Source organism: Carassius carassius, chromosome 24, assembly GCF_963082965.1.
Source record: "Carassius carassius chromosome 24, fCarCar2.1, whole genome shotgun sequence".
Classification (NCBI taxonomy): Eukaryota; Metazoa; Chordata; class Actinopteri; order Cypriniformes; family Cyprinidae; genus Carassius; species Carassius carassius.
In genome coordinates, this window is record NC_081778.1 from 31,522,073 (window position 1) to 31,548,233 (window position 26,161).

General features: G+C 34.7%; 1 protein-coding gene across 1 annotated transcript; it reads right to left on the minus strand.

Moving 5' to 3' along the window:
* Positions 1-3,864: 3,864 nt before the first annotated feature.
* Positions 3,865-23,490, minus strand: LOC132103452 (tubulin polymerization-promoting protein-like). The gene is made up of 5 exons (XM_059508576.1): positions 23,336-23,490; positions 11,608-11,691; positions 9,911-10,243; positions 5,899-6,052; positions 3,865-4,643 (listed from the first exon to the last, which is right to left on the minus strand). Exons 3-5 carry the CDS (start codon positions 10,237-10,239, stop codon positions 4,437-4,439), a joined length of 690 nt encoding a protein of 229 aa, XP_059364559.1. The 5' UTR covers positions 10,240-10,243; positions 11,608-11,691; positions 23,336-23,490; the 3' UTR covers positions 3,865-4,436.
* Between the last annotated feature and the right edge of the window lie 2,671 nt (positions 23,491-26,161).

A 26,161-nucleotide genomic window follows, 5' to 3' on the forward strand; every position in this document is an offset into this window, starting at 1 on the left:
ATCTGATATCATACATTTAATCAATGATCCTCCGTGTAAAAGTGTATATAGTGATATAAATTATATAAATTCTATCAATTAATTTTAAATATATTTAGTTTTATTCATTGTAAAAAAGGTATATATTTGTTATTCAATTTCTGTCCACAAGGGGGTGACATTTCACGCACTTTAATAATAATAATAATAATAATTATAATTTGTTGTAGAAGTCATAATGTTTAACCTTCAACCTTATATCTACACGAAATTGCCGTGGAATAATAATTTTTATTACCCCTTTCGAGGAGAAAGTGTCTTTACATCACATCCTGCACACAGTACTTCAGGACTATACCCTTTTCAGATAATAGAATACTTTTAAAATAGCTGATTAACAAACATGGCATTGCATGTTATGAATATTGTCGGCACTGTGATGTATTTCTTTTGATAAAAGCATCTTCCAAATGCATGAATGTAATTGCAAAAATACATTCATATCAGACAAGGTATAACAACTTGAAAAAAGATTTTTTTTCACACACACATTTCGACAAAAAACTGAATGATTTTTAGTAATGTGACAGTCTCGTTCATGCATATTTAAATTATATGCAAATGCGGTTGTGCATAGTAAAACTAGGTGTGGATAGCTCAGCTATTTTGGGGATGCATGTATGAAAATCTTAATTCAACCCTTCCATAGATTAAGCCCTTAAAAAAGTCAGAAAGTATTTAATTCATAAATTCATGGCATTAAATGTTGCATGTGCTACAAAACAAACAAAAAACATATATCTAAACGTTCTTAAATTAAGATACATTTACTTGAAATCCGAAATGAGGATAATTTAAGTTGTATTTTTTTGAGAAATAGAACAAAATTAATTGAGCTCATGCTTAAAACAAGAACAAACATCTGTCAATGAGGTATGAAAATGAATTATTTCATATAAATGAAGTTATTTGTTCTTGTTTTAATCATAAATATCATTTATTTTGATAAATTTCTCGAAACTTAGACTTCTTATCTTGTCATTTTGCTTATCAATGCATCTTTATTTTAGAAACGCTTCAATTTGGTCCTTAAAATTTCATTTTTTGGTCTTAATGTCTTAAACTGACCTTTGTCATGTGCATTGGAAATAAATGAGAACCAGGCAGTTTTTTTTCTTTTTTATTCAATACGATGCTACAAAACACCGACACGTTAAAATCGTTTTACCATCACCGTATGGCATGCATATCAGGATACTGCAGAACATTAAAAAACATTATTAAAAAATAAGTCAGTATTGTTCCTTAAAACGGATGGTTAACAGTATTTGGCATTTAGCACACAAAACATTAAAATCATATATTAAATACAACAACATATATTCTTATTTGTGGTTTGTTCTCATAAATAGGAGTCACTTTCTGCAGGAGAGCTTGACATTTATGATCTGTAGCCACTGTTCTTTTCTGAAAATAGATGTTCTGTAGAAGAATATGTCTGTACTCTTACTCCTCCCTTCTTTGCTCCATAGACACGGACAATATCGACTATTATAAAGTTCAGGGTTCCCACCATCACATCGTTTAAAATATGTGATTTTCAGATCTGGAAAAGTCCGAAAATCTTAAAAGTTCTTTTAAAAATTTGTTCTACGCTCTAAAATATTAAACTGGCTCAAGTAAAACTGAATTGGGTGAATCATTCCTGAGTTGATTCAGTGAATCAGTGGTTCACAAATCAGTTTATCACGTAAAAAAATATTAGGGAATTTTATATTTGTGTTTTTTAGATCTAGAAAATTCATCTTAAAGGTTATTTTAAAAATCTGCTCTACGCTCTAAAATATTAAACTGGCTCAAGTAAAACTGAATTGAGTGAATCGTTCATTTGAGTTGATTCAGTGAATCAGTGGTTCACAATTCATTTTATCACGTAAAAAATGTTAGGAAATGTTACATTTGTGTTTTCTAGATCTAGAAAAGTCATAAAATCTTAAAAGTTATTTAAATAATCTGCTCTATACTCTAAACTTTTAAACTTGTTCAAGTGAAACTGAATTGGGTGAATCATTCTTTTGAGTTGATTCAGTGAATCAGTGGTTCACAAATCTATTTATCACGTAAAAAAATGTTAGGAAATGTTACATTTGTGTTTTCTAGATCTGAGAAAGTCATAAAATCTTAATTTTGTCAAAAGATTTGCTCTATGCTATAAAATATTAAACTGGCTCAAGTGAAACTGAATTGAGCGAATCATTCAGTGAATCAGTGGTTCACAAATCAGTTAATTAGGTAAAAAATGTTAGGGCATTTTACATTTATGTTTTCTAGATCAGGAAAAGTCATAAAATCTTCAAAGTTCTTTTAAAAATCTGCTTTATGCTCTAAAATATTAAACTGGCTCAAGTAAAACTGAATTGAGTGAATCGTTCATTTGAGTTGATTCAGTGAATCAATGGTTCACAATTCAGTTTATAACATAAAAATGTGTATAATGAATATAGATTTTGCTGGTAATGTTCCATTTAAAATATATTAGCTAAATATTGGGCTTGCATCGATTATGTCGACATGTTTGCAAGCCATAAAGCAGTCTGTTTGAATGATTCATTAGTGATTATTTATCTGTTCTGGAAGTCTCATGGAAAGTGTGGGAACCCTGAGGGCTAGATCCTGTCCAGTGTGTTCAGATGGCAGTGCATTTATAAATAAATCCGAACACTAGTTATGGTATCGTATGTCATGCCAGCATTAGTTACAGCATGTCACTTCTCTTGTAAACATTGTTAAGTAGGCAAAAACACTGTGCATGCATTATTTTGAGGTACAGTATGATAACGCTTCATGCATTGGGTCAGATATTGTGATGCAGAGCAAACGGATATAACAAGAACATCCTGAACTTTTGCTGATGGTGTTTTCATTTACATACTACAGTTAATCATTCCACAATTAAAACACACAGGCAGTGATTCATATTAGGCCATTATAGCATTAGAAATACATAGAAACTTTAAAAAACATCGAACAAACTACTAGATATACAATCTTGAGCACCAGCAGTCAATTCTTTATGCATCAAACAATGCAGTCGGTTATTATAAAATATATGTGAAATGCCAACAAAATCAGTAGATTTTTTAGTTTTAGTGTAAAATGTTGGTGAATGAGACGAGGGAAGCTGAACCAGACGACTATCAGGTCAAGCCATAAATGCATCCAAATGAATTCACCGAAAAAATAAGATTTGCTGTAAATGTACTGTCCAAGATGAGGATGAGATCGTTTCTTCATCAGATTTGGAGAAATGTAGCATTGCATCATTTGCTCTGCAGTGAATGGGTGCCGTCAGAATGAGAGCCTGATAAAAACACCACAATAATCCACAGCACTCCAGTTAACATCTGGAGAAGACAAAAACTGATACAAATCCAGCATTAAGATGTTTTAAGAGTCCATTATGAAAAAGTGGTCTGGTCTGAATCAGGAGAGAAATCTGCACAGATTAAGCAACGTTTATAAGCCAAAACAGCTCTTAACAAATGTGTGTGGGATTTTAATGTGAGAGACAACAGGAGATGCACTTTTTCAGTGTTATGATGGATTATAGACTCATATTTTAGTTAAAAACGTCTTAATGCTGGATGTTTCATCTTTTGTCTTCTCCAGATGTTAACTGATGGACTGGAGTGCTGTGGATTATTGTGATGTTTTTATCAGACTCTCATTCTGACGGCACCCATTCACTGCAGAGCAAGTGATGCAATGCTACATTTCTCCAGATCTGATGAAGAAACGATCGCATCCTCATCTTGGATTGCCTGAGAGTGAGGACATTTACATAAGATTTCCATTTTTGGGTGAACTATTCCTTCAAATTATGCATAATGTATACCAAGACAAATATCTTTATTGTAGGCCTGAAACATAAGCCCGGTAAATAGCATTTTTAAATAAACCTAATTCTGGTAATTTTACAGTAATTTACCAGGACTGCTGTGTAAAAGGAGCTCTACAAGCATGGTGTTAGAAATGCCAAGAGCTTGATTTCCAGGGAATGCATGAACTGATCAAATTTAGCCTTGAAATGCAATGCAAGTTGCTTCGGATAAAAGCATCTGCCAAATGCACTAAAACATAAATGGAAATGTTTTGTGTGTTGTTGTAATGCAAATGATGGACTTGAAGTGCATTACTTAAGTCTGATTCAACTGCATCATTAGAGAAGCCATAAAATTGCAATTGATTCATTCGTGCAATTCTGTAGTCACATGTCTTTCTCTTGGCATCATCGTGTTTGTTAGGAACGTACCAGCTGGTGATGTAAACAGCGTTCCAGTTAGAAATAAAACACTTATAGGAAGAGGAACAAACTCAATGTTATTCACAGAACAAAAGATGTACCCTCAACGGGATCTGTTTGTGCTTTATAGACTCAGTTTGCTGGATGGAGAATCTCACATGGGTTTTTGAGGAGGTTTTTGAACTTTCTTCTCGTATGATCCTGCGTGCTTGTATCCAGACACGTATCCGGACGTGTCCACCACTTCCACTCGCCCTGCCTTGCCCTTCCCGCGGCCCGTCTCGTCAAAACGCTCCTTGTGCGATCCGGTGAACTTGGTGGTGTCGGTTAAACGGGACACGGTCGGGGAAGCCACAGCTCTCTGTGAGTCCAGAAAGAGACTTGTGATCAATGGTGTTTTAGAAATTAGTCTCTTCTGCTCACCAAGGCTGCATTTATTTGATCAAAAATACAGCAAAATTATGAAATAGTTTTACAATTTCAGATAACTGTTTTCTATGTGAATATGTGTTAAACTGTAATTTATTCCTGTGATGCTCCGCTGTATTTTCAGCATCATTCCTTCAGTCTTCGGTGTCACATGATCTTCAGAAATCATGAAAATATACTCTGCTCAAGAAACATTTCTGATTATTATTATCAAAGTGGAAAAGAGTTTCCCAGACATTTTAAGTTAAAGTTTTAATAATTTAATAAAAATAAAAAAACATTTGAATGATTGCAGTTCTCTGATTTCAGTTCATGGTAACGTTAAATAAAAGTGAAAAAATAAAATATTAAAGATAATATTAATAAAAAATATAAAGATAAAAATACAGGTTTTATTTTTATTATACATATATTATTAAAAAAATAAGCTTTTTTATCAACATATAAATCCCAGTTTACATTTATGCATTTAGTAAATAATAAAATATCTTAAGTATTAAAGATAATATGAATAAAAAATCGAAATAAGAAAAAAACTGGTTTTATTTTATTATATATATTATTATTATTTTTTTACGATTAATTATAAGCTTTTTTAGCAACACATGAACCCCAATCAAATGTTTTTATATTTAATATATTTTAAATATTAAAGATAATATTAATTACAAATATAATTATTAAAAATACAGGTTTTATTTGTATTATTTTATTATATATATTATTAAAAAGATATGATTAATTATAACACATGAACCCCAATTTACATTTATGTATTTAGCAAAAAATTAAATATTTAAAATATTAAAGATAATATTAATTAAAAATATAATTATTAAAAATACAGGTTTTAATTTTTATCATATGTATATTATTTACATTTTATATGGTTAATATATATGCTTTTTAGCAGCACATGAACCCCAGTTTATATTTATGCATTTAGCAAAAAAAATTTCTTTTATTTAATATTATAAATCATATTAAAAATACAGGTTTTCTTTTTTATTATATATATGTATATATATATATATATATATACATTATAAAAAATATGTATGATTAATTAAATGCTTTTTTATCAGCACATGAACCTCAGTTTACATTTATGCTTTTACCCAAGAGTTTTATTAAAACAGGATACTATCAACATTTATTGATGTAGAGCCATATGCTGTGTGCTTTACCGTGACTCCAGCTATAACGGGCGACTTCCCTTCGATCATCTTGTAAACCTCTTGCGCGGCGTCCTCGCTGCTCTTATCTTTGAAGCGTTTCCTGGCCAGCTCCGCCAGCGCTTCTTTGAACTGGCTGTATGTAATCGTGCGCGCAGATTTGTTCCTAGAAAACAATGACAAACGGATGATAAATTCATCAGTTTACATCGTGGCATCAAATATAAATACAGAGCAGAGCATGCATGCAACACCTGATTAAAAGAGCTCTTTTCAAACACCACTGGAGTGACAATGAAATCTTCTCATTCTTCAATTTTTCAGGATTTGCATTATGACTCCAGGCATGCACTTAAAGATCGCTGCATGGTAACACGAGTACAAACAGCCTTTAACATGCTGTTCAAAAGCCATAAAGCTGGCCGTTTCGTAGTGACAAGCTTTGGGTAAACATGCCCCTGTGGTTTTATAATGAATTAGATTTCTTTGCGGAGCAGTTTTGTTTGTGCGATCCTTCAGTGCTGCTGTCTAACGTCTGCCGCTGTTCTCTCTCACTGCTCATGTGCAGAATGCTAGCAATATTACCCTACATATGCATTAATTAACACATGAACTAAACAGCAATATTACCCTACATATGCATTAATTAACACATGAACTAAACAGCAATATTACCCTACATATGCATTAATTAACACATGAACTAAACAGCAATATTACCCTACATATGCATTAATTAACACATGAACTAAACAGCAATATTACCCTACATATGCATTTATTAACACATGAACTAAACAGCAATATTACCCTACATATGCATTAATTAACACATGAACTAAACAGCAATATTACCCTACATATGCATTTATTAACACATGAACTAAACAGCAATATTACCCTACATATGCATTTATTAACACATGAACTAAACAGCAATATTACCCTACATATGCATTAATTAACACATGAACTAAACAGCAATATTACCCTACATATGCATTTATTAACACATGAACTAAACAGCAATATTACCCTACATATGCATTTATTAACACATGAACACATCACAACAGATGCAACAGGCTCTGTTTGGTTCATACTGTCAAAAAACAGCCGAGAAGCATCAAAACATTTAGCTAAAATAACTTACATTTTGCTTGCTCGCGTTAACATAACACAAGAGTTATGTGGACTACATGATATTTTCATGGCGTTTTTGTGCTTTTTGGTACTTTAGAGGAAAGTAAAGTATATATGTATTATTATAGACAAATAAATCACAACAGCTCTGGATTTTATTTGCTGAATGAAACCCAATCGTACTCATTTCGAGCTGCTGATTCCAAGAATAATATCTGTTTTGCTCGAGCATATCTCTTTTTCAAAAAAAAGTGACGCATATTGTTGCATTTTTGCTTTTAACGAGCACTTAATCAGCTGATGGAGTCATGATTTCTGTCTGAATCTGAGCTGGAATGCACTGATTAGTTAAATTAGCAAAATGTAGGACATTATTTCATGTCAATATTTAATGTTTTATTTTTTCTGCGTTGAAACAGCCAGAGAAAATTACAGAATTAATGTCAAAGCTTATTTTGTAAAGTTTTTAATTGACATTTGACTGCTTTTATTTAAATATGTGCATTAAAGCAGATATATATTAATGCTTGTTTGTAATTTGCTAAATTTGAAATATTCTAACTTTGTAAAAACTTTGGATTTTTTAACTCTGCATCATCAAATTAGGTAATATTATATATGCAAATGAGAAGATTTTTTTTAATTGTTAATATTTCAATAATGTTCACATGACCTTTGCTCTCTGTTGTCGGCTGATGGTCATGTGATATGCAACTATTTCATTTTCTTTATTTGTTTGTGTTTGATTTATATATTACATTTTAAAACTACGTATTATTATTTTTTCATAATATATTAATTGTAAGCTTTTAATCAACTCATGAACCCCAGTTTAAATTTAGATTTACATTCATTCATTTAGCAGATGCTTTTATCCAAAGCGACTCACAAAAGTTTTGGGAAAAACAGGATTATATTTTTATATGATATATTTGAAATCAGCATCATCAAATGAATAGTAATAATACATGTGCAGATATGAGGAAAAAGGCTGTGGCTTTATCACGCATCTTTAACATCATTCGGAGGGGTTTTAACGCCTGCCTTTAGTTCTGATGCTTTATGACTGTAGTCTTGATCTTTGGCCTGAGCCTCTGAGCACACACACACACACACACACACACACAGACTGCACACTCTGCTTGGCTCATGCAGTCAGGCTCAAATAGGTCAGAGAACAGCTGAGAAGCATTAAAACATTTTGCTAAAAAAACTTACTTTTTGCTTGCTCGCTTTAACATAACACAAGATTTGGTTGAACTACAGTCATGATATTTTCATGGTGTTTTTTGTCACTTTATAGAAAAAGTCCTGCATTAAAATGTGTAATAAATAGCATTCAGGTTTGGAATGACTTCTTTTTTTGGTTGCACTTTTCCTTTAAATGAAAATGCATGTCACATATTGCATGCATTCATTCGTCTGCCTCTCGTTTCTGCTCAGCCACATTGTTCTGACGCTGTCTGGCAGAATAATCTTTACTCTCGGTCAGTGAATCTCTTCACCACTGTGGGCTTGATAAAAGGCAGATGATATTCTCTATGCATAAGTACTACAAAGATTTGGATTTGGATAAACCAGCACTACTATCTAAGCATCTGAAGACTGGATGTTTAAAGGAGAGATCAGTGTGTGCGGACAGTGCTCGTTATTAAGGGCACGTTATTAAAATCTGGCCCTACTGAAGCAGCGATGACTCTCTCTGTCCTGAAGTCATCAGGGTTATTCAGCATGAGCCATCATGGCCTGTGGCTGTGGGGGAAGAACCAGAAAAACATCAACACAGCACAACTCCTCTTCAATGCGCAGTATTTCACTTTAATTTGTCTTTTTTTTAAATGTCTATTATTTAAAAAAATTATGTTAAATTTTAAATTGAATAATAATAATTAATACATTTAAAAAAATCATTTAAAAAGTTTAAATAACATTTGCTTACATTTATTTCAGTTATTTATGTTTATTAATTTTTTATTTTTATTATTTAGAAAATACTGCATGCACAGATTAAAAGCAAATATTTTACTGTTAAAGGAAATTATCACGGTTACACTCCTACACGGAAAAACAAGCCTTTTGCACTGATTTAATATTTTGACACATGCTCATTTTTATCCTATCTATTAACATGCACTGATGCACATATTGCATAATGCACAGATCAGCTGAGAAATGCAATTTTATCCCTCCTTTGGAGCATTCTGCCTCTGATACAGCTGATTTCTGATGTAATTTGACATGCACATGAAAGGGACGACTAAATGCACACATATTAATCTGTCACTCACTCACGTCTTCCCTGCATGATTCACTAACCTTCCCTGAAGCTGCTGTGAAACAGTGATGCATTAACAGGACAAACAAATGTGAGTGTGTACAAGTGGGTCAGATGACCAGGTGTGATTTAAAAGCACATTTGAACGCAGTCCAAATCAGATCTCACAGCGTCTTTGCTGTTTACGCGCATGCAACATCTGTGTTTATGTGTATGCGACACACTGTGCCAGATGTCTGCAAGAAAATTCATTTGGTTGATAGTATAATCACATCCTACCTAGATAACACTGAGCATTTGAGGCACAATGTTTAGGCCAAAATCAGACAACATTGCATGAATGCTTCATAAACAATGCAATCCCAGGATGCATTGCAAAAAACAGGAATGCATGCACTGCATGTATACAATATATACTGCTTTGAATGCATTAATGCTCCTGCATAAAAGTGCATGAATGTAAAATGTAACCGCATGTATATTTGCATGTTGTGCATCTCAAGTCATTACCTTTGCATCAAGAACATTAAGAAATTAATGTTACTTTTACTTCCACAGCCTAATTGTTGTGCTCTAGTCTTAAATGTGGTGCAAATGCTGCCTTACTTGACTTTGGAGAAGACTATGTCCACGTCTGTGAGGGTGATGCCCTTGCCATCGATGACGCCGCAGTCTTTACACAGTTTGGACCAGTTCTTGCCGTTCATGTCTCTGCCGGTGGCTCGTGTGTCTCCGTGGATGGCAAAGCGGCGGAAGGACTCCTCCAGCGCGGTGATCTCCACAGGTGTTTTGGCTCCCGCTCCTCCATCGCTCGTGCCGTTGGAGGTGGAGGACAGGCGTTTGGCCGCGTGATCCCTCGGGTGCTCACCGTGCGGACGCATGGGTGAACTGTTGGGTACGGTGTGTTTGGCGGTCTGGACTTTAAACTCCTCCATGTTGCTGGTGAAGAAAGTGAACATTTATAGTTAATATTGTTCCAACTTAAAAAGTGTGTTCGTGCATCGTCCTTTATAAATGACACGCTGTGTTAAAAATACATTTAGTTATTGGCTCAATTCAGTACATTGCATGAAATGGAAACATTTATGTTAAAATGTGCATGGTCCCTTTAAAAAATAATAATAATAATAATTTAAATAAATAAATTGGGAATTGTTAATTGTCAAAATACTTTTTTTATCTCTGTATATCTAGAACGGTTAATGTTTTGGCCACTTTGGTGATGATCATAGTTACACTGATAATATTAATTTTGAAATATATAATTAGCATAATTGACATTATATGTAGTAAATTATCAAATTATAATTTGAGTAATATATATATATATATATATATATATATATATATATATATAGAGAGAGAGAGAGAGAGAGAGAGAGAGAGAAATTCTATAATATAATAAAAAATATAGATTCAAGCATGATAAATTTTCATACATGTGTATATATATATATATATATATATATATATATATATATATATAATTATGCATATATAGTACATATATAATAGAAAAAGTTTATATAAATATGTAAATTAAATTTATACACAAATTATTATATATATAATATATAAAATGTAATGCACATAATTATATAGTACATATATAATAAAAATACTATATAAAGTATACATATATAAATATGTAAATTAAAATGTATACATAAATTATAATATATATATGTAATGATAAACGACTTCCTAGCCATCGGGAAGAAGGAGGCTAAAAAATTAAAAACATTTTAATAATTAAATAAACACAAAACAGCGCACCAGCCCCTCACGGACGACTGGTGCGCGCAAATAAAAACCAAAACACAACTAAAAGCCCAGGCCTGGTCCTCTCTCCTTCTTCACTGTCGTCGCTCCAGTTTTATATCCTTCCATCTCCTACGTGGGACTCGAGACCGGCGGTGGGCCGCAGGTGCCACTGATTTGCCCAATCACTGCCGGCCTCACTCGTGTTCCCACGTCCCTCGGCCCCGCCCCACTCGCCACAATATAAATGTAATTTTTTTTTTTTAAAGAAATGAATCTCCCATAATTCCCCTAATTCACTCCAAACTCCTGAAAATGGAGCCGAACAACATTAAGAAGCTTGAAACCGGAAAAGTAATTTTTTGTGAATTTCTTTTCAAATACATTCCTGTCATCCCAACTCAACGTCCATCTGATGTGGCCAAATCAATTTTCAAACCACAAGCTTTTCAGGTGTATCCTACATAATGTTTTACTTAAGAGCATGTATTTACACATGTGTGTAAGAATGACATAGCTTAGCTTAGCATCTCTAGTCTGACCTTTGCCCTCTGTTGCCTCTCCAGTACCTCGACCCCGCGTCTGCGTCGTTCGCTTTAATTTGCTCTTCGTCCTTCTTGATGCAGCTGAAACGGAAAAAAACAAATAGCAATAACAGCAATAATACTAATATTAGTTGACAGTTTTGAAAAAGCAGATTTTTTTATAAGAAATGTCTCAATCGTTCAAAGTGCACAAAAAACATAACCAACTGTCTATATATGCACAGTCTCTTCCTGTCTATGTATGCCATATTTCCACTACTGTGATTATGTAGATATGTGCTGCAAGCTTTCCTCACAATAACGAAATAAACACACAGCAAAAATGACAGCGGTGAGAAAGCAGCAGTTCAGAAAGCATCTGATCTGATCGTAGCGAAGTTTGCACCAGATCTGCATTCAGCTCTACAGCCACATTTAAAGCTTGATCTAGCTCATACCTGTTTTAAGAGAGCTAATGTTGTGAATAAAATAATTTATCGAAAAAATGGGGTCAAATCCTAGCACCACAAGTCGAAAGCAAGACCACTAACTAGCATGAACAGCTTTCAACATTAAAACAATTATTGACAATTCCAAAGAGATTGTCAAATTTGGGGCAAGTAATCTAAATTGATGGTCAAAGAGATGAAAAGAAACACCTCCTAGTCTGGTCAAACTTTACTTTTCTTCTATTGTTTTAATTTAGTTTCTTTTCTTTTCTGTTGAAAGTTTCGTGTTCTGAGTTAAGTTTTGCCAAACGCTGTGTCTCCGAGTCTGACCTGGTGCTTTTAATATAAAGTTTAACCTCATTGAGGAACTCAATGCAACGGTTAATTAAGTGATTGATGGTTGTTCATGTCCATGCAATTTCATGTATTGCTGTAAACTTGGGATTTCACATTTTCATTCTCTTAAACTCATTCTTCCCTAACTTTCTATCTCCCTGCAACTTGTGTGAATGTGTGAGTGCGTGCGTTTATGTGTTAGATTAGTTTATAAGTCTTAGATTTATCTAATAAAGCATTTTGTGCATTTTCATTTTGTGCATGTATGGTAACAATAATTGCAATTGTACAATATTAATAATTGTTTGACATTCTTGTTTTGTTTATCATTTAGACTATTTGTAACTCAGTATTTTAACTAATTGTAAAAGTAGAATAATAGAGCAAAGCCTACAGATTAATCAGCGAAATAATCGACAAGTAGTCGATTAATCCATGAAATAACCATTAGTTGCAGGACTAAACTCGAATGTATGTACGTTCTGTACTGTAATTGGCACGGTTTGCTTTATTTAATGCATTGAGCTTGAATGCTTTTGTTCTTTAAACATATATATATCAATGCTGTCAAACGATTAATCGCAATTAATCGCATCCAAAATAAAGGTTTTTGTTTACATAATATATGTGTGTGTGCTGTGTATATTTATTATATCATTATAAAAAACACATGCATGTATATATTTAAGAAAAATATGTAATGTTTATATATTAAATATTTATGCATATATATATATATATATATATATAAACGTTTATTATGGATGCGATTAATCGCAATTAATCGTTTGACAGCACTAATATATATATATATACACACACACACATTTACACACATTTTAACCTAAAAGAAAAACCTTGAGATATAACGTAACGTTGTTGAACATAGTTGTGTATAATGCCTAATCATAAGCCGAAATGGTGACAAAAACTTGATTATTAAAAAATAACATCGTTCTCGTTAAACCTCATTTAAATAAACAAATATTTGTTTTTTATGAGCCAAAATATTCAAATACAATGTTCTTGAAAAATGCCCATCCCTATGAACACAGACTACATCAGACAACAGTGCTCACCTCCCAGAAGCTCCCATAATGCACTGCAGCACCAACTGCATTAGCCCTGCGATGCCATGGCAAAGACTCTTCAAGGCCAAAGCTTTTCTATGTTTCAAACCACTAAGTCAAATGTTATGGAGCACAGTCTGGCCCTTCACTAGCAGTTTCTTCAGTCCCGAGCCAACAAGGGTTACGTCATGCATCCGTAACGCCGGACACTCGGGATACAGGAGCTGTATCCGTCTTTATGGTCGCACAACAGAGCTCTGTAGGCCCAAGTGAACTCCTCGAGTACAGTCAATGTACAAGAGGACCCTCAAAATCCACTTAAAGATGTCCCCATTCAAGAGCATTGTGTTTTACTTGTCTTTCAACAGAGAAACAAACCTTTCTGAATTCGTCTCAATCATGTCATTCAGCTCCATGAGCCCATTGTGCTGTCTAGTTTACTACACACACTCGTGACATCGCCACTATCTCTGGTGTGAGTGACGCGGCCTCAATAAATGATAACATTCTTATCTTTCTGCTAAAAAAAGAGTGACCCGAGAAACATGGAGGAATGTAAATCTATGAGATGAGTTAAGATGAGGACGAACGTTTTAGTTGGCTGGTGTTTTTGCATCGATTTCAGACGGATTCAATTGTTTGGAAAATAATATTTTGCTTTGTGTCCATCAAGTTACAAATAAAGAGATAAAATAATCCAATTGAATGAAGCATGTTTTATTTGTATTTATAAAATTAAATTATTATATTTATATTATATTATATAATTCAAGTATATAATAATTTAATTTTATAAACACAAATAAAACATGCTTCATTCAATTCGATTACTTTCTTTATTTGTAACTTATATATATATATATATCCAATATATAGTGTATATAATTTTATATATGACATTTTGATAAAGAATGTATATATTATATATGCAATAATTAATTCATGATTTTGCCACATAATGACAAAAATGAAGAAATTGCTGTCACAGATTTTTATCATATTAACAATATAATGTTTTATGATAAAACTTTAGCTCTTTCTAACAATTTATTATTATATGCCTTCTGGATGTTAACAGGTCAGCCTGCATTTTTTCTGTAAAAATACTTAAAGTTTTCAGTAAAATACAATGCATTAATTATTAATAATAATAATACTAATAACAATATATTCTAATTACAATATTTTTTATATGAAATTCATTCTTATATACTTCATTATTTTCTAGTGTTATTTTTATTACAATAGTAATATCTGTCATTTATATCTGCATTTAGTAATAATAATCATTATTAATTATTATTAGTCATATTGAAACTTGTGGAGCCCTACAAACAAGCACAGCAAACCATATATATATATATATAAATACATTTTATTCTATTTTGTGATATATATATATATATATATATATATATATACACACACACACACACACACACACACACAATTACTGTGATATACTATAAAAGTGACGCTTTATATGAAAAGTGTCAGTCTAAATGACCATACTATTGTCATATTAGTCAACAAAACATATTTACAAAAATGAAATGAGTGTTGCTTTAAATACTCTTGTGAACACACCCAGTCAATATCACTCCTGCTATCATTAATGTAATAAACCAGACACTGTTAATAACTGAAGTAATAACAACAGAGTTCATCATGTTTATTAGAAGAAACACAACCATGTTATCCAACCCAATCAGAACAAACATCTGCAGCTGTCTGATGCTGGAGGAGGCTCTGGGAGAACGATGGAGCATTGCTTGTTTGCATGTGCTCAGACCTCAAGAGAATCTGTGATTGGTGGAGCACATGATGACATGCATTCGCCTTCTGGTCATGCATTGTACAGATGAGAGTGCGCACAATAAACTGACCTATTTAAAACGAAAAAACTATTTATATCTGCGATATAATGGAGTTCAAAAAAAAAAAATAATTCAAAAAAATTCAAGTGACAAAGCATTGAGGATCGAAAGAGGATATGATGGAACACATAAACAAGAAAAGGTAAAGCACAGGGAAATATGAAGCCCTCAGTAGTTAAAAAATACTGTGAATATGTTTGATGGGATTAAGTTCACTAAAAAGAGTTTTAGTGTTATATTTAATATAGTTTTCACTAATATTTTGAGGTATTCTTTTAATATATTCCATTTTAATTTTTTTTTGTTTTAACTAATATTTTCATATAATTTTAATTTTAATAATAATAATTATTATTATTATAATATTTTATTATAATATTTTATACACACACACACATATACGTATATATATATATATATATATATATATATACTGGCGTTGTTTTAAAGAAGTATCTTCTGCTGATTAAGGATGAAGTTATTTGATCAGAAATACAGTAAAAAAAATATCTAAATATATATATATAATTTTCTTTTTCTATGGTTGTAGATTTAGTTTCAGTTTTAGTCAACTATTCACAAAGAGGGAATGCATGAACTGATCAAATACCATGAATTCAATGCAAGTCTCTGTGGATAAAAGCACCTGCCAGATGTATAAATATAACTGTGGGAGTCTAGAGCAGTCCAATATGTCTCCATGAGTGTATTGACAAACAGCCGTGTGTTCAGAGACGGCCTCAGATCACCCTGCTGCTGCTGATCGGGTCATCATTACATCACAGTCACTCATTAATACAGATCCTACACGTCCGTCTCCAGCGTGAGAATTTCTATACACTGACTCTGCAGCAAAGCACAATAAAAAGTGGACTAACCCTTTAAGGTCTGGTTTAGATGTTGGGACAATAGCTGACATCAGAGGCCAGTGTTTGGGGGGGTTGACACAAGATCAGTAGACCTGTGGATGGATGGATGGATGGATGGATGAATAGACCTATGGATGGATGGATAGAAATTAGGGGTGTTCCGGTACGTGTATTCGTACCGGACCGTTTCGGTACAGGGCTTTCGGTATGGTGCACGTGTGTACCGAATGCAATATTTTGTTTGCAGAACATAGGTACATTTTCGTGTTTCCAAACGAACATATTAAGTGCTGCTACTGTATGTGACATAATAGAAGGAGGCTGCCGACAGACCAGGATCTTGTCTTCACGACAACAATATCTATACTTCATGTCGAGCATAAATATAAAGCCTACTGATAAAGGACACCGTCAACAGTATTGACGGCAAAATAGACTATGTTTGACAGGTGCAATATGCCAGTGTGTGACCGGCCGAAGGTTTTCAAAAGGCATCAGGCAGTGTTGTGCCTGAACGCGTTCATTGAACGATAGTTCATGAACTCGTTCATATTTTGGGAGAACGTGAACTGAACGTGCTGTATTACTGCCTGATGAACGTTACTGTGAACTCGTTCATTCTGGTGTCTGTGAACGGCACGCTCTCTCAGGTTAACTTTGTTCAATAGGGTGCCAGATTTTTATAGAGCCTTCCAGGCGAAAACCCGGCTAAAACACACCGTAAACGGGTCTTAATATGTAGCGGAAAAACACCCAATCTGGCAACACCAGCCGTCCGCCGCATGCGTGACGCGTCATCAAAAAAAAACAAAAAACAGCAAACGACAGCAGCATGTAGCAAGAAGGCGTATGATCATTTAAAATAATTTTATGATGTTTATGACAATGTCGGTGAGAATGGGAGACAAAGCATTAAAGCAACAATGGGGAAATGCTGTCCCCTCAATGCTAATGTAAACCCTGGTTGGATAAGGATTCAAAATTGGATATGAAGATGAAATCTGACGCATAGCTTCATTGTTAAAACTGATAAAATAATTGCTGTCTGTGATTCTATATGGGCTGTGGCAATAATTTTGAAAAATAATAGCTCGCAGCAACATATGGAAAAAAAGAACAATGAACTAGTTCATTTTTGGAACCGTGAACTTTAGTTCAAAATTTTTGTAGTTTGAACTATGAACTGAACTAGTTCATTTTAAAATTTGTGAATTGAACTTTGAACTAGTTCATGTAGAAAGTGAACTTTCCCAACACTGGCATCAGGCGAGTGTGAACATCACTACAACTAGGAAAAAAACGATTGTAATTCAAACGCAGCTCCCGTCTGCATTTAAACAGACCTTTGCTCTTAATTCCGACCGGGCCAACGCAATAACGAGATCTGAGCAGGTCTGAAGCTGTTGATGCTGCAACTTTACACTTTGGAAAAATTATATATATTTTTTTAAATATGAGCAGGCCTACAAGCTGGGATTGGTAATGCTGCACTGTAATCATAGTTATTTATTTATATTTTTCATTATATTTTATTATATGATATTGTTTTGAGACTGAGAGTATTTTATTTAGTGGAGAACTTTGCAGCAGTATTTTATTTCTTATTCTTTTTTTTATTTTATATATATTTTATTAAAAAGTATTTTTAAAAAGTGTAAACAAATTGTTAAAAAAGTTTATAGTAATAAACAACCTGCAGTTTAATGTTTGCATTTCTTTCCCTTACTGTACCGAAAATGAACCGAACCGTGACTTTAAAACCGAGGTACGTACCGAACCATGATTTTTGCGTACCGTTACACCCCTAATAGAAATATAGATATATGGATCAACAGACTGATAGATGGATGGATGGATAGACAACAGATGGATGGATGAATAGAAATATAGATAGATGGACGGATCAATAGACCCATGGATGGATGGATGATTAGAAATATAGATGGATGGATCAACAGACTGATAGATTGATGGATGGATAGACTACAGATGGATGGATGATTAGAAATAAAGATGGATGGATGGATCAACATCCCGATAGATGGATGGATGGATGGATAGATAGATAGACTACAGATGGATGGATGAATAGAAATATAGATAGATGGATGGATCAATAGACCCATGGATGGATGGATGATTAGAAATATAGATGGATGGATTAACAGGCTGATAGATGGATGGATAGATAGACTACAGATGGATGGATGAATAGAAATATAGATAGATGGATGGATCAATAGACCCATGGATGGATGGATGGTTAGAAATATAGATGGATGGATCAACAGGCTGATAGATGGATGGATAGATAGACTACAGATGGATGGATGAATAGAAATATAGATAGATGGATGGATCAATAGACCCATGGATGGATGGATGATTAGAAATATAGATGGATGGATCAACAGACTGATAGATGGATGGATGGATGGATGGATAGACTACAGATGGATGGATGAATAGAAATATAGATAGATGGATGGATCAACAGACCTATAGATTGATGGATGGCTGGATGGATGGATGGATGGATAGACTACAGATGGATGGATGATTAGAAATAAAGATGGATGGATGGATCAACAGACCGATAGATGGATGAATGGATAGACTACAGATGGATGGATGGATGAATAGAAATATAGATAGATGGATGGATCAACAGACCCATGGATGGATGGATGATTAGAAATATAGATTGATGGATGGATCAACAGACCTATGGATGGATGGATAGACTATAGATGGATGGATGAATAGAAATATAGATGGATGGATGGATGGATCAACAGACCTATAGATGGATAGATAGACTACAGATGGATGGATGAATAGAAATATAAATAGATGGATGGATCAACAGACCTATGGATGGATGGATAGACTATAGATGGATGGATGAATATTAATATAGAATGATAGATGGATCAATAGATATAAATTTAATGTTGGATCTAGAAAAAATCTTATCATTATTAAACCAGAAACATGTAAAGTAAATGAACAAAAACAATCTTTAAAGTTTGGGCTCATAAATATTAGATCACTCACAACCAAAGCAGTTATTGTAAATGAAATGATCACAGATAATAGTTTTGATGTACTCTGCTTGACTGAAACCTGGCTAAAACCAAATGATTATTTTGGTCTAAATGAGTCCACTCCACCAAACTACTGTTATAAGCATGAGCCCCGTCAGACTGGTCGTGGCGGAGGTGTTGCAACAATATATAGTGACATTCTCAATGTTACCCAGATAACAGGATACAGGTTTAACTCATTCAAAATACTTCTGCTTAATGTTACACTGTCAGACATGCAAAAGAAGTCTCTTGCTCTGGCTACTGTGTATAGACCACCAGGGCCGTATAAAGAATTCCTAAAAGAGTTTGCAGATTTCCTCTCAGAACTTCTGGTTACAGTTGATAAGGCGCTAATCATGGGAGATTTTAAAATTCACGTTGATAATACAAATGATGCATTAGGACTTGCGTTTACTGACCTAATAAACTCTTTTGGAGTCAAGCAAAATGTCACCAGGCCCACTCATCGTTTTAATCATACACTAGATTTAATTATATCGCATGGAATCGATCTTACTGCTATAGATATTGTACCTCAAAGTGATGATATTACAGACCATTTCCTTGTATCGTGCATGCTGCGTATAACTGATATTAACTATATGTCTCAGCGTTACCGTCTGGGCAGAACTATTGTTCCAGTCACCAAAGACAGATTCACAAATAACCTGCCTGATCTATCTCAACTGCTATTTGTACCCAAAAATACACATGAATTAGACGAAATTACTGACAACATGGGCACTATTTTCTCTAATACATTAGAAGCTGTTGCCCCCATCAAATTGAAAAAGGTTAGAGAAAAACGTACTGTGCCATGGTATAACAGTAATACTCACTCTCTCAAGAAAGTAACTCGTAGTCTTGAACGCAAATGGAGAAAAACTAACTTGGAAGTTTTTAAAATTGCATGGAAAAACAGTATGTCCAGGTATAGACAGGCTCTAAAAACTGCTAGGGCAGAGCATATCCACAAACTCATTGAAAATAACCAAAACAATCCAAGGTTTTTATTTAGCACAGCGGCTAAATTAACAAATTACCAGACGCCACCTGATTTAAATATTCCACCAACGTTAAATAGTAATGACTTTATGAATTTCTTCACTGATAAAATAGATAACATTAGAAATACAATAGCGAATGTAGATTCTACAGCGTCTAAGACTTCAGTTTCATCCATCGCACCCAAAGATAAACTGCAGTGCTTTACAAATATAGGACAGGAAGAGCTAAATAAACTTATCACTGTATCTAAACCAACAACATGTTTATTAGATCCTGTACCCACTAAATTACTAAAAGAGCTGTTACCTGTAGCCGAAGAACCGCTTCTCAATATCATTAACTCGTCGTTATCTTTAGGTCACGTCCCAAAACCATTCAAGCTGGCGGTTATTAAGCCTCTTATTAAGAAACCAAAACTAGATCCTAGTGAACTGGCAAATTATAGGCCTATTTCAAATCTTCCATTTATGTCTAAATTTTTAGAAAAAGTTGTGTCTGCTCAATTGAGCACCTTCCTGCATAAAAATGATCTGTATGAAGAATTTCAGTCAGGTTTCAGGCCCCACCATAGCACAGAAACTGCACTTGTTAAAATTACAAATGACCTGCTTCTTGCGTCAGATCAAGGCTGCATCTCATTTCTAGTCTTACTTGATCTTAGTGCTGCGTTCAACACCATAGATCATGACATACTCATAGATCGATTACAAAACTATACAGGTATTCAAGGGCAGGCTCTAAGATGGTTTAGATCCTACCTGTCCGATCGCTACCATTTTGTTTACTTAAATGGGGAGTCATCTCATTTATCATCAGTAAAATATGGAGTGCCACAAGGATCCGTCCTAGGTCCCCTTCTATTTTCAATATACATGTTGCCCCTTGGTAATATTATTAGAAAATACGGAATTAGCTTCCACTGTTATGCTGATGATACTCAGCTATATATCTCAACGAGACCAGATGAAACTTCTGAATTATCTAAGCTAACAGAGTGTGTTAAAAATGTAAAAGATTGGATGACCAATAATTTTCTCCAATTAAATTCGGATAAGACAGAGATATTAATTATTGGACCAAAAAACACGGATGTACTGTTACTTCTTCTACAGTCAAAAATCTGGGTGTTATATTAGACAGCAACTTGTCTTTTGAAAATCATATTTCCCATGTTACAAAAACTGCATTCTTCCATCTTAGAAACATTGCCAAGCTACGAAACATGTTATCTGTTTCTGATGCAGAAAAGCTAGTTCATGCATTCATGACCTCTAGACTGGACTATTGTAATGCACTTCTAGGTGGTTGTCCTGCTTCTTCAATAAACAAGCTACAGGTCGTCCAAAATGCAGCAGCTAGAGTCCTTACCAGGTCAAGAAAATATGATCATATTACCCCAATTTTACAGTCTCTGCACTGGCTACCTATTAAGTTCTGTATCAGTTACAAATTATCATTACTTACCTATAAGGCCCTAAATGGTTTAGCTCCTGCGTACCTAACTAGCCTTCTACCACGCTACAACCCATCACGCACCCTAAGGTCACAAAACGCTGGACTTTTGGTAGTTCCTAGGATAGCAAAGTCCACTAAAGGAGGTATAGCTTTCTCACATTTGGCTCCCAAACTCTGGAATAGCCTTCCTGATAATGTTCGGGGTTCAGACACACTCTCTCTGTTTAAATCTAGATTAAAAACACATCTCTTTCGCCAAGCATTTGAATAATGCATCTTAAATTGTGAGTATAGTTGTATCTGATCAAATGTGCATTCTTATTCTTTAGCTTGGGTTAAACTAATTAATTTTAATTTCTTGGATCAGCATCTATGCTAATGATGTCTCTATTTGTTTCTATGTTTAGTAACTAGGATTTACACAAGCTCCAGTCTGGATCCAGAACACCTGAGAAGAGATGATGATGACCCTCAGAGGACCTCAGATGATGCTAACCTTGAATCAACAACAGAACTAACAAATATTGCTACAAGTGTGACTGCATCATATAATAACTATTAATTATTAATAATATTAATAATGTTCATCATCTGGCTGACTACGACTTGTATACATTTTTCTACAAATCCTGTCATACGTGCACAAACTGACAGTCACCACTTATAAGCTATTACTAAATATTGAAGAAACATAATTTTCTGTAAAGTTGCTTTGTAACGATTTGTATTGTAAAAAGTGCTATACAAATAATAAACTTGAATTGAATAGACCTATGGATGGATGGATGATTGGATCAACAGACCGATGGATGGGTGGATGCATGGATAGATGAATGGATGGATGAATAGACATATGGATGGATGGATGGATGAATAGACATATGGATGGATGGATGGATGAATGAATAGTCATGGATGAATTGATGTATAAATAGACATATAGATGGACGGACTTACAGATAGATGATGGATAAATAGATGGATGGATCAATATAGACCTATAAATGGATGGATGAATAGACGTATAGAAGGATGGATAATGAATTGATAAACTTGGATGGATTGATGGATGAATGGTGGAGACATGAATAGACATATAGATGGATAGATGGACAGACGATAGATAGATAGATAGATAGATAGATAGATAGATAGATAGATATATTTCATCTATATGTTAAGTTCTATATTTCAGATCTATACTTCTATAGCTCTTCTCTGCTGGTGTTTATGTCAGTACTCTGTTCATCAGCAGCATCGCAGCGTTATATAAACTCAGCTCGAGCATCCTGAAGAAACACGTGATCACTGTTATTGTCCTGAGCGCGCGGCGAGACTCACAAACACAACAAACCAGCGCGCAATTACGCAACAAAGCAAAAATGAAAGTAAAACAAACGGACTTCCGTGACAACCATTAATAACAAAGCGATACATCTGCACGGTCTGTTTTTTTGTTTGTATGTTTTAGGTAAAATTACAAAACCATAAACGAGCTCGCGTTCAATCACGTAATATTAGAGTTTTAAACGCGATGTATCTGGACGCGATGAGGAGAAACGCGCGGCTGTAGCGGACGAAGCGCGGTCTTACCTGAATGACGCCTCTGTCGCGTTCTTCTTTCTGTCGGTGTCTAGCAGAACATGTTTACAGTAGACATCCGCGGGAACGAGAGGCGCGACGCGACGCTCGCTGCGATCCTTGCGTTATGTGCGCGGTGCTGGTGCGCGCACTCGAGGATGATCAAACGCCGCGCGATGATTGGCTGTCACCTCAAACTAGTTCACGTGAGGAAAATGTTTGTTAATAATAAATAACAACCTTTTACTATGAGCTAATGTATAAACCAACAAAAAGAACTTTATTCCATGCTTGTTTTGGCCTGTGCAAAGTCCCCAACTTCTGTACCACATCTAACTGTCTAAAAAGTGATTAATTATTAATAAGGTCCTGGAAGCATCCAGATCCAGTGTGATTGTCCCTAAACATGATTCTGAACAAATGAATGGAAATGCTGAATGCATGAAACATTAATAAATAAACAGTGATGCATCATTTCACTGGGATTGAGAATAAAGTTTAAAATCCACGAAATTGTTACAGAACTACATAATAATATAAGGGAGACCAGGACTAGATCAGTGGTTCCCAAACTTTTCCATTCCACGACCCACCTAGACAAGTGTAATATATTTCACGACCCACCAAAATATTAAAAAAAAAAAAAAAACAACGAGTGAAATTACTTTAAACCTAATCTTACTTAAAATTTTTATGACAGAAATTAAGTATTTAAGAAAAATAACCATTTTATTTTAGAGTACAACTGAAAATTTCACTACAAATTTACAAGTTTTAATTTTTGTTTACTGGCGTTAAAATATGTAGTGTCCATAAAAACGTGAAGCAGGCTCACTCCAGTGAAGTGTGATCTGCGCTGCTGTGTTTTGTTGCATTCATGATCCTTCCGTGTGTGTCGGCGAGAACGGAGCACAATCCAACACTTTTTTAGAAAAGCATAAGAAGCAAAGCAGAACTATCTAAAACAGTTTGGAGATTAAAATAATTGTGAAATAGGTAAAAAAAGACCGATTGAACCTTTTAATGACATTGCTCTGAGACCTTCAAAACACGCAACGCACACGGACTTAATTGCAATTTGAAAATCACACTAAGGATATTGCAGTTCATTATTAATGTTGGTGGGCTATATCGTTGTGATGAGTGGGTTCCCAGTTCCCGCCTCCTTCTTCCTGTGATTGTGAAGATTTTAATGTTTTACACTGGTGCCGAAGCCAGGGAGGAAGGAGGGGCGCGCTGCCGAAGATCCTTCGCCGCTGGGGTGAATCCGCAGTGCCATCGAGCAGGGCGAAGGAGTCTGCCGCCGAGGGTGCTCGATGTGGTGGGCTGGAGTGAGTTGCCGGGGGGGGGGGGGGGGGGGCGAACTCACTCCAGCCCACCGCCTCGATGACTCCTTCGTGGAAAGAGGTGGGAACCGGCGGACAATCAAACAAAGTTTTAATAACCAAATAAACACAAAACAGCGCGACAGCCCCTCTCGGATGACTGCCGTGCACAAATAAAAAACAAACACAAAATAAAACCCAGGCCTGGTCCTCTCTCGTCCTTCACTGTCATCGCTCCTCTTTTGTATCTTTCCGATCTCCTCCGTGGTTCTTGAGACCGGTGAGTGTTGCTCATTTCCCAATCACTCCACCGGCCTAGCTCTGTTCCCATGGCACTAGGCCCCGCCCCACTCGTCACATTCGTGCAGCCCTAGACTGAACTGTGTTAGTGTCTGTGTGTCATTGAAACGCAAAATTAGCTGCAGCCAAGTGACTTTGTGCGACCCACCTTGTTCCATTCCGTGACCCACGAGTGGGTCGCGACCCACAGTTTGAAAACCCCTGGACTAGATGACACACTCTTTATTTTGTGCCAGGAATTTCAGACTTTAAATATATAAGTAAATAAATAATAAAAAAAAATAAGTAAATGTTTACAAATAGCAAAAAAAGAAAACAAAAAACAAAAAGAAAAGAAAAAAAGTGCCAGACATGTATGTATGTATATATATATATATATGTTTTGGTCTGAAATATGTTATTATTATTAATATTATTATTAAATAATTATACATTTATATACATATAATTATTAACTTTTCACACACACACTCACACACGCACACACACACACACACACACACATACAAACACACGCACGCACACACACACACACACACACACACACACGCCATCTAGTGCTGCATCAAACACACACCACACACATCTACTGGCCTTTATTTCAAAAATATAAACAGCAATAGTGTCATAAAATTATTATTTATAGTTATTATTAATCATCTTAAAAATAAACCAGCTGTACAACGTAACAAAAAGCAGTATGTCACAGAAACAGAACAACTTTCAATTAATCAGAGACAACATATTTATGGAAGGACATTTCCACCATTGAATACACACACATCATAAGAGACTTTCATTGTAAGAGTTTATATCGTGCAGTTCTGACTTTATGTGTGTGTGTGTGTGTGTGTGTGTGTGTGTGTGTGTGTGTGTGTGTGTGTGCGTGCGTGTGTGAGTGTGTGTGTGAGTGTGTGTGTGTGTGTGTGTGTGTGTGTGTGTGTGTGTGTATGTGTGTGTGTGTGAGTGTGAGTGTGTGTGTGTGTGCTCTTGTTTTTGTATCATATCAGGACACAACTCTGTATAATGACATGGGTATGACACAGGTATTACAAGGAGAGGGTGACTTATGAGGACATAACCCATGTCCCCATTTTTCAAAAAGCTTATAAATCATACAGAATGAGTTTTTTTGAGAAAGTAAAAATGCACAAAGTTTCCTGTGAGGGTTAGGGTTAGGTGTAGGGTTGGTGTAGGGTCATAGAATATACAG